Raw genomic sequence first — 10,851 nt, forward strand, 5'->3', positions numbered from 1 at the left:
ATGGTTTTGGAGATCTTGAAAGAAAAAGAGAAAGAAAGAAAAGCTGAAAAAGAAGCTGTTCAGCAGGGAGCCCACCATGTTTGCCTGGAATCAAATCTCACATAACTGACACTGGATTGTATTGAAGAAATCACCAAAAGAAACCAAACCATAGTACAGAATCACAATAGACGAATCATCTTATGCTGATTTTAATCAGAGTATTAGTGTTTGGAACTCCGATAACTTCCAACCAAGTATTCTTGCCCACAGTCACAGGAAAGCAACTTCAAGAAAGCCATTCCTTTTTCCTCCTCTGACACAACAAAACAAATCTCATGTCAGTCATATGTGGTAAGAAAAAAAACAAAACAAAAAAAAACAAGGCAATTGTATCATTCTGTTTTTTTGTCATTCACTGAGCAACCAGCTCCCAGAGGTGCTTTTAATATGGAGGAAAACAGACCGAGAATGTGAGTGAGACAGAGAGAAAGAAAGAGACTGGCAGTCAGAAGATGAAAAATTAAATAAATGTGTGCGTGTGTGTGTGCTGAGTCAAAATTAAAAGCACATTGAATTAAGAGAGTGAAAAAAAAAAAAACAGTAAGACAACTCTATAGCTGCAACTGCCAGTGTTAACATTGCATGTGTAAATGAGCCGGTATTCGCAACATGCCTGCAGGAAGTGCACACGTGCACGAGAAACACGTTGGCTGTTTTTTTATTTCATTTATTTTTCTTGCTCAGACCGTTAAGACTACACCTTCAATATAAAAGCCCTTACATGACTGTTACAAAGAAAAGCTTACAACTAAATGACACTGTGCTGCTATTATAGATACACTCTTTATGCCAGTCAGCGTTTTTCTATGTTTGATTGGTGAGTTAATTAATTAAGTTATGAAATGTGTCCTCAGGTAATATCACCACCTGCTGTAGCCCGGGTAAAGTGACAGGATCTGCTACGGATGATCAGCCAGTTGTTTTGTGCGTTTATTCCAACTCTGAGCATTTGTGTTGTATGTTTTTTTTAAAGAGCGCATGGAGACAGCCAATAAGCAGCTCGCCGCGAAAGAGTGTGATGGCTCAGAGGACAACCGCAAAACCATCTCCCAGCTGCTCACACAGCGTGCGTACCACACACACACACACACAGAGCACAGGGCGTTCATCATACCAACGCCGGGCACAGTGTCAGCATCTGGACAGCTTTTGTCCTCCATCTGATGCATGCATGAAGTAAAATGTAATGTAATGTGAGTGATGTGTGGAGGAAAACATTTGTGCGCTGGTTCATGCGTCTCTGTGTGTGTGTGTGTGTTCAGACAAAGAAACACTGCGTGAGAAGGAGAAGCTGGAGATGGAGCTCAACGCGCTGCGCTCCACCACTGAAGACCAGAGGAGACACATCGAGATCAGAGACCAGGCGCTCAACAATGCCCAGGCCAAAGTGGTCAAGTTGGAGGAAGAGGTAAGAGAGCGTCACCTGTCGCTCTTCCTGGACGTTATCCTGGTTTAACTGGTTTACTGAGGATAAAGAAGCGCAGGTGCAGCTGAGGTGGGACAGCCAAGCAGCATAATGTTTAATTAATCAAACAATTAGACACATTAGTAACTGTATCACAGAGGTTCACAGACACAAAGTCATGTTTGAATCACTACAGAGGACATTACATTTCATTCATGTGCTAGAGACTGATCCAGATCCTAATCAGTGTCACGTCAGGTATCAAGGCCTTGTTAATATAATCAGCAACAGCTGTGTTGATCTGCCTTTAACCCTGCTGTTTGTATATTTCCTGCTGGGAGAGGACAAGATGGCCGACAGTAAAAAGAAACAGTGTATGAGCCAAAACAACTTGTCATTAAAAATGCCCTCAGAGCTTGAAAGGTTTAAGTCCTCTCAACAACTTTTTTTTCACAGTGAGCATCACAAGGCTTCAGTGAAGACACTGATGTATTATATACGTCCCTACTGTTTACACTATTGGAGCTGTCACAGTTTAAAGACTCCCATCATCTCTGTTTTTGACCAGAACTTTTAAAGAGCTCAGTTTAACATGAAAGTGCACTTCAGACAACAAATTTAACCCGATTTAACCCTATATGGTGTGAAGTCTTCACAAAGCGGCGTGCGTATATTCGATATGATTTGTGTAACCGCGCACGCTGCTCTGTAAATTTCTTTCAGCGTTTCTTTTGCTGAGCACTTGTCTGCTTTGGGTGGAAAAAAAAAAAAAAAGCTGAAAATCAGGTCACTTTATTGTTTGTTTGGATTCTTGGCGAATAGCTCTCGTCTCCTGGTTACCAATGTTTTACTTAAGTGGAAAATCTCTCAGTTGCTGCTGCTGCTGCTGCTGCCGCCAGCGCTGGCCTGGTGTTGGACCGCTATCTGACACCGGTGTTCTCCTCACTGATGAAAACAATATTAAAAAAAATACAGCAGAGTGATATACAGAGGAGAGACAAATGACATGTATTAAACAGCTTTAAACATACACTTCTATAGAAAAGCTCTGGGTGGCCCCGGGATTGTCTGACTGCTGAGCGAAGATATGCTGTTTAACCTGATGTTGTCACTGGATGAAAAGTCAGAGGATCATCCCCCTCTACATCCCTTTTCATCTTCTTTCCCCCCTCCACTCTTCTCACCTCTCTTCCTGCCATCCGTCCATCTTGGATCTGCCAGCCAGGGCTCTTTCTGCCCAGCTGCTGGGTGGGGGATGGGGGTGGGGTGGGGGGGGGGGAGGTGTGTAACTTAGGCCCCGTACAGTACAGGAAATGGGTCGGAGCCGAGCCAAAGCCTGGCCTCTGACACAAAACGCCTGCTTGTTGTCAGGACAAAAGAGTTGCGAGCTCTTCTGTTGCTCCATCCTTCTCTCTGCAAAAATGAAAGCGCTGGCCCTCCGCCTGCCTTCTCTCAGCTCCTCTTGGCTCTGTCTTCCTCTCCTCTTTTCTCTTCACTCTGTTCTTTCTTTCCCTGGGCTGAAGATAGTCGCTCTCATCTAAATCAGTCGGTCGGGCAACAGTGAAAGCCGCAGTTCAGCGGAGAGAGACTTTAGAGCACAAACCCTGGATTATGTGCTCTGAGCGTGAGAAGAATGTCGACTGTAATCTGTCCAACAGATCTCTATTTGTTTGGACACAACGTAATGGTAGTGTGTTCATGTAAATGGTAAACGTGGCTGCATTTATGTGGCACACGATGTTATGTTGCGGCTTTATGCTAAAATCATTTTTGCAAATTCAGTAAAAAGGAAAAAAAAAAAAAAAACCTGAAATATCACACTGACATAAGTATTCAGACACTTAGTTACTTAGTTGAGGCTCCTTCAGCAGAGATTACAGCCTCAGGTCTTTTTGGGTATGACGATAAGTTTCAAACAGCTGTATTTGCGGATTTTTCTTTGCTGATCCTCTTTGTTACTATGTGTGTGTGCTTGTGTGTGTGTGTAGCTAAAGAAGAAGCAGGTTTACGTGGAGAAGGTGGAGAGGATGCAGCAGGCTCTGGCTCAGCTCCAGGCAGCCTGTGAGAAGAGAGAACAACTTGAGCATCGCCTCCGCACAAGACTGGAAAGAGAGCTGGAGTCGCTGCGCATGCAGCAGGTAACACGCCTGTGCTGACTGGGTTATACAGACTGGACAAGAGAAAGGGAGGGAAAGAGAAAAGAAGGGGGTTAAGAAAGAGCAGGAGGAAAGAGAACATAGCACAGTGCAGGTTACATATTATACATATACATGGTAAAAAAACAATGTGCATGCTGTACAGTTTGACTTAAGTTCATGTCTTTCCGTCGGCTGACTGCAGACGCTTCCTTAGCGCCCAGCGACATGTTTTGTTTTGAGTCTGCAAACGACCGACTCGTGACCTCATTCTTCCCGTCTCCCCTCTTCGTGTCCCAGCGTCAGGGAGGCTCTCAGAGCAGCGGTGCGGTCCCGTCGGAGTACAACGCCACCGTGCTGATGGAGCACCTGAGGGAGAAGGAGGAGCGGATTCTGGCTCTGGAGGCCGACATGACCAAGTGGGAGCAGAAGTACTTGGAGGAGAGCGTGATGAGGCAGTTTGCCCTGGATGCTGCCGCCTCTGTGGCCACTCAGAGGTACAGGAGTTATGAACGTTTGATTCTGTGAGACACTGGGCCCAATGGAAGAACCAGTTTACCAAAACCTTATTCATCTGTTGACCCCATTATCATCAGCTGTTCAGGTCTGGTGTTTTCAGAAAGTAGGTTCCTCCGTGTACAATGACAATGAAGATGTCATCTAATGGAGGCTCCCATCCTGTTTTGGCAGGGACACATCCGCAGCAGCGAGCCACTCTCCCAGCAGCAGCTACGACACGTCGGTGGAGGCTCGGATCCAGAAGGAAGAAGAAGAGATTCTCATGGCCAATCGGCGCTGTCTGGACATGGAAAGCCGGTAAAGCTAAACATGGTTACGTTGCTCAGCCTGCTCTCGCTCCACTCCAGGTGAACTCTGGTGCTCTGGTGTGTTGTGAAAGCAAAGCAGAGCGATCACAGGACTGTGAGAGAGAGAGAGAGAGAGAGTAAGCGGAATTCAGGAAAAACTGACTGGAATTCAAACATGAAAGCGCTGTTGATTCCATCTGTTGATAATGAACCGTCAGAGAAGAGATCCTCAAGCATTCTGCACACACAAATCATACAGTAACCACGGTAACCCTCACACACATCAGCATACGAGGGATTTTTCCCAGACATATCACGAAGTGAAGCAGTTAAAACAGAGGCGTGTCCTAAAATTACAGCACCGGACGCCTTAGTTCATCCGAATCCTGTCAAGCGGGCTGCTATTCATCAAGGACGAGGTCCAGCTCACAGTTTGGATGTATGAAGCCGTTAGCGAGTTATTTCTCGGGGGAACTTTGTGTGACACCAGAAGAAATAATTAGAAACATGAGGCACTGGAATGTGCTGCAAGACCTGTTGTTGGCTCTCGGTCTTATCCCTCCTCCTCCTCTGTCTCTCCTCTCTGTGCTTGTTTCGCCTGATCCAGGATTAAGAATCTCCATGCGCAGATCATAGAGAAGGATGCCATGATCAAGGTGCTCCACCAGCGCTCGAGGAAGGAGCCCATCAAGTCGGACCTGCCATCTGCCATGAGGCCCTCCAAGTCCCTGATGTCCATCTCCAACACTGGTTCCGGTGGTTCAGGACTGCTCTCTCACAGCCTGGGACTCAGCAGCTCGCCCATCACCGAAGAACGCAAGGACACCAGCTGGAAAGGCAGTCTGGGTAAGACCTCAGCTGATGCAGAGTGCTGCCCTCATGTGCTACTGTCAGCGTTTTTGTGTAACGATTGCTCTCTTCTCGTGGTTCTCTAGGGGTTCTGCTGGGTCCTGAGTTTCGCACAGAGTCTCTCAGGACGGAGTCCATCTCTTCGTCTCCCTCCCCAGTGCTTCCTTCCACCCCAATGACTGCAGGACACTCAAAGACGGGCAGCCGGGACAGCTGCACGCAGACGGAGAAAGGCCAGAATCAGGACACCAGCAAGCCCAGCACTCCAGCCCTTCAGAGCATGACACTGCCTGCCCGCCTGTCCAGCCCCAGCCCTGTCTACATCCCTGACCGCATAGCAGGTCTCTGCAGTCTTCAGGCAGCAGTTACACACTCCTCCTGTAGTAAAATATGTAGTAAACTTCTCGCTTCTTCTCTGTCGTCTCTGTACAGATGTCTTCCACAGCAGCACCCTAGAGCGGAGGCTCCCGGTCCAGTCCCACCCACAGCAACAGCCGCCCCCACCGACCCCATCCTCCCAACAGGAAGTGGACAACGACATGGTGGAGATCCTCATCTGACCTCTGGGAAGGAAGAAAAAAAAAACAAAAACAAACATAATCCAAACGAAGATGGTAGTCCCATCAGAACAAACACAGACACGTGTAAACATGTAAACGTCCTGTCTGCGATGACGGACCCACACACACACCGACCACACACATTTTCATACTCTTTATGTTTACATGTGCATTCATTCAATCACTTCCAGCCTGACCGGGGGCTTTTACTCCTTTACTTCATTCCTTCACTAAATCATCATCTTCAGAAAATACAGAAATCATAAGCAAATCGCTACAGTGTGACAGCCCTTCCTCACATATCCCAGCTTTTTAACAGTTTTCCAAAACATGTAATAACATGATGTGGACCTTCATAGCCTCATACTTATTTTTCTTTGACGCCTTTGGCGTAACAACGGTGGATTTAACCGTGGCGGCTCCCTGTAAGCTTTTGATTTCACTATGCAAATCTGTCTGCCACTGGGTACGACATCCCCCCCGGGAAAATGAAGGCTCGATTTACGGCGCAAAGAAAGCGCGTCTGCCATCTTGCAAAAACAAAACACAAAGAGGTTAGCACTTTGGGTCGCCCAAGAAACTATCAGTAGCTATCCCCAGCTGACAGAAATGGTGGAGGGTGGAAGAACTGTGGAAACTCTACCCGGCAAAAGAAAAAGAGCGTCATTGTTTGGAGGAGGCAAAGAAGAGGAAGAGGGGAGAGTGTTAAAATCATAAAATCGATTCTCCTACTCTCATTTTATTTTGTAAGGATTGATACGTACTTGCTCGCGTACGAACGCGCGTCATTGAATTTCATGCATGCGCGCGTGGTTTGACGCTAACTGTCTTACGTAATTTAGTAATGCCCAAGTTTGCACTTTTTTTTCTTTTTTTTTTTAACGTTAACTAAGCATTGCTTACTGTTCGACGATGTTCATCGTTTGTTAGCTTCACACCAAGCGCGCATGCGTGAATTCGTTGACGCAAATTCGTACGTGAGCACGTGCTTATCAATCCTTACAAAATAAAATGAGAATAGGAGAATCGATTTTATCGACACAGCTCTAGTTCAAAGTGGGGATTCTTATGGTTGTTTCTTACTTTGCACAGTAACGAAGCTGCTAACAGAAGCCTGCTGGTTTCTAGCTGCTCCTGGTTTCCTTGAGGCTCCTGCTTCATTTTCTGGTCGCTGGCAGTAACTTTAGCAACATGGCTGTCGAAGATCAGCCGGGCTACTGCCCACAGCAAGAAACAGCTGTCAGAATGCCTGTTAGCTGGCTTTAGTGTCCTGTGTTGATGGTAGTTGCTTAACTCCAAGGTTGTTGGTCGTTTCCAGCAACCTCTGAGTCAAGGTTGTGGACGAAAGCTGAAAGCCAAATTCTTGCTGTTGACGTTTAGCGTACACATCCACACCTGCATCTTTAACTTTTTCCACTGAAGGTGAAGGATTCCTCTCTCCGTCACTCTTTGCTGTGACTTTGCTGCGGTTGGCGATGAAGGCTTTGTTTTAATGCACTAGTGTTTGACCTATGGGCTTTTGTGTCATTGTCACTAGGTGTAGGCTACACACTGATAGTGGCCATGTTACTAACTGCAGCATCAAATGAAGCATTTTTTTTTTTCCCCTTCCCAACATCCAAGTAAATGATGATGAAAAGCAACAAGGATTTAGCTGGAAGAAGAAGAAGCTTGTTACTTGGACATGTGACAGTGGTAGACATGTGTGAACTGTCCCCCGAGCAGTGTTGCTGGAGGCTGGTTAGCTCAATTGGACCAAATGTCTCGGCGACCTTTTTGTTGCATTTATTGCACTAATTGTTTTTCAAGTGTTTTTTTTTTTTTTTTTTTTTTGCTATATTACTTTAAGTCACCTGACATTAGGTATTGTATTTATGTGTATTTTTTTTTTTTTTTTTTACTGTAGTTAGACATAGCACTTGGGTAATCAGAAATAATTTAAACTATAAAACAATTATTAACTGTATATATAGAGCATTTACATTGTGTATGTACTGTAATGGCCTGTGTAACTGTGTGGAGGGACCTGAGAGCTGAACCTTACAGCTGTGTTACATTTCCAGAGTTCTTGGATCGGTGAGTTGGGATGCTGCAGACTTATTTAGCTCTTTGGTGCACACAGGCCTGCATGCACTCATTCATTCATGTCATTCAGCACCCCCTCCCCCCCTCCCACTTAGTGCGCAGGTTGGCCTGTGAATTCCTTTTGGAGACATGGTGTAGGAAGACGAGGCGGGGGGGGGGCGCGCCTGCATGACCCCACTGGATGGGGTCGCTCTTCAGTAGCAAAGGCTCTTAAAGTATTTCATTCAGTATTTTCACTTCCCCATGCTCGAAGAACAACACGGAGAGGATTTATCTTTGAGCGTGATCCACATCGTGTCACTCATTTTGACCACCGTACATGTCATCGTGAATTTTCCAAGCTTCCTCCCGCTTGTATTATCACGCCTACCACCCACCTGTGCTGTCAGTAGATCAGAACAAACCATGAAAAGTATTTCCAGATGTCATCTGACTTGATTTGAGGATTGCTCTGATTATCCATCACTGGTCTGCTGGCATGTTAAATACGATCAAATCTAACTTTTGACTCCTGATGCACAGTGGAGTGCTGGGTGTGGATCAAAGGTCATAGATTGGACCCGTTTTCCATCCCTGTAAGTAATCACATGTTCGCTCTTCCCTCAGGTGAAATGGGGTGAGATCATTCCTGAAGAGTTTTGTCGAAATATAATATTTCGAGACAAGTCTCTCCAATCATTTCAAGATACTAGCATGACATGAGTTGTGTAGATGAATGGACTGTACATTACCTGCATCTCTTTTTTTTTTTTGTTATATGAGAGGTTTCATGGTGGTAACAGGTGTTGAACCTGTTCAGCAACCCCCCCCCTCCCCAAAAAAAACTCCACTTTAAATCAAGCACACAAAGTCCACATTAGCTGAGCCTTTGCAAAAAATCAAATGTAAATGTTTTAGACTTATGTGTATAATTAATACATTTCCACTGAGGTTAATCTAGTTAGATTCAAGACGTCCACTGAAAACCAAAAACTGTGGGACCAAAGAAGCTTAAGAGTGGTCATCCGACTGACGCTGCTGTTTCAGTAGGAATCATTTCACTAAAGACTGTGTTTCAACAGGGGATCGTAACTTTGAATGCACTGAATAAACCTGATGTTTGAGTGAGGAATGAGGACTTTAGACCACTACTTATTAACCTCATCCGCCATTTGATTGGTGGGTTGTTGTTTTTTTTTTTTTTTTCTCCACTATAGAAATCTACAATCCTCGTTCGTGAAATCATTTGAAAAAATCAAGTTGCTTTGCTTCGTGGCACAGAACGTACAGCACTCTGTATTTTTTGACTGAAACATGTTCTTTTTTTTTTTTTTTTTTATAGCTTCCAACACCTTTTAGTTCACTGCTGTCCTGGTATCTATGCTCATATTCGTATTGGTAAATACATGTGGACAAATTGTTGCTATCCACAGCACATTATTAAGTGTCCTTTATACTGGTACTGTAAAATATCTATCGGAGCGTCGCCATGTGTCTTTGTTGGGCTCAGCTGAGTTCTGGCAGATGGTGGACCCTGTGGGATTCATGAGGCCTCAGGTGGGCTCGGTGCAGGAATCTGATGGTAGACTGCAGCCTTCAGTTTCAAGTCAAACCATTCACACCTCTGTTGCTGCCTATATCAAACACACAGAGTACAGTATCATCCAACGCTGGGAGTATAAATTCTAATTTTCCAATCTGCAGCGAAGGGGGCTTCCAGAAAAATCAGAGCATGAAATGGGGAAATATCTCCAACCTCTGTTAGACCTACAGTCTCATATCCTTACAGATATCAACCCACCTGAGAGCTGACCACAGGCCTGCCAGGTCCTGCCTCCAGCCTGCACCAAAGCATAGCCCCACAGCTTCCAGTCACACCGTGCACACACACACAAACTGGAGTAACTGATTTTTGTGTAAGGAAAACAAAACTTCGAAGCCATTTTCTTCACTCCTCCAACTCACGTGGTTACAAGTGCCTCGACACCTGCCGTGACAGAGATGACTGTTATTTGTGGACAGAGAGGGGGGGGGGGGGATCTGCAGTGTGGGAGTCATGTTTGTCTTTACCAGGCACTTGTCATGTAATGTATCTGTACTGGTACTTCAGTCTTATCTGCATTTTTATTTTTTTTTGTCCGTTAGCATGGAGAGCTGATCATCAGCTGTCACTCACTGCACTTCCTGAATGTACAGTTTTCCCATAATGTGACAAATGCCTGGCAAAGAAAAGCTGAGTTCAAACTGTTGTGAAGTGTCTCCGAGTGGACAGATCACGTCCAGCAGTTTGTAATGTTTACGGACTGTTAAACGAATAGTACAAATGTCAGCGTCGCAGTGATTCCTCTTTGTGTTTCCACTCTGTTTATATATATATATATATATATGCTGCTTCATTTTGTCATTGCTGTACAATCACAGTTCACATAAAAGCAATTTTCTGATTAATCATCTTTTTTTTTTTTTTTTTTTTTTTTACAACATTCATCTCATAGTTTCTTGTATTATGGTGTGAAATCATTTAGTTTTCAAACCTCGAAAATAACCAAATGTTTGTTACATAATATAAATGAGTTAAGTTAGTATTAACTTAATTCTTTTGTTAAATAAACGGATGCACAGACTTGAAGCTTGTTCCCGGTGTTTCGTCGTTTTGTCCTCCTGAGCCCGCTCACTGCTCCGTCCACATCAGTCAACACGCCGCGCTCAAGTCGAGGGAGACGTTTGGAAAACAAAGGGAAGAACTTTGTGCTCAGGAGAGCTGGCTGTTCTGAGACTTTGGGTCCCAACTGCACTGAAAGCAGATTTCTAATTTTGAATCAAGGGTCCAAAAAAAAAAAAAAAAAAAAAAGACACAGCATGAAGCACTGAATTTAAATAGAAAACCTACTTTTATTAAATAAACATACAACGATAATGGCATATTAAATAAACAGAGCAACTGCCAGTGACAGGCATGGTGAGCAACATTTAACTGTGGAGACAAACTG

At 44.6% G+C, this 10,851-nt stretch overlaps 1 protein-coding gene across 5 annotated transcripts in view; it reads left to right on the plus strand.

Annotated features, from left to right (window-relative positions):
• The window catches only part of amot (angiomotin), a 29,876-nt gene extending 24,029 nt beyond the window's left edge, over positions 1-5,847 (plus strand). For all 5 annotated transcript variants that reach the window (XM_041051146.1, XM_041051149.1, XM_041051148.1 and 2 more), the window contains 8 exons: positions 1,016-1,108; positions 1,305-1,450; positions 3,436-3,585; positions 3,883-4,079; positions 4,273-4,398; positions 4,996-5,234; positions 5,324-5,578; positions 5,670-5,847. In XM_041051146.1, the coding sequence (XP_040907080.1) occupies positions 1,016-1,108; positions 1,305-1,450; positions 3,436-3,585; positions 3,883-4,079; positions 4,273-4,398; positions 4,996-5,234; positions 5,324-5,578; positions 5,670-5,797 (1,334 nt within the window). In that variant the 3' untranslated portion in view covers positions 5,798-5,847. The remainder of the gene's footprint in view (positions 1-1,015; positions 1,109-1,304; positions 1,451-3,435; positions 3,586-3,882; positions 4,080-4,272; positions 4,399-4,995; positions 5,235-5,323; positions 5,579-5,669) is intronic.
• The last annotated feature ends 5,004 nt before the right edge of the window (positions 5,848-10,851 follow it).

Source organism: Toxotes jaculatrix, chromosome 12, assembly GCF_017976425.1.
Source record: "Toxotes jaculatrix isolate fToxJac2 chromosome 12, fToxJac2.pri, whole genome shotgun sequence".
Classification (NCBI taxonomy): Eukaryota; Metazoa; Chordata; class Actinopteri; family Toxotidae; genus Toxotes; species Toxotes jaculatrix.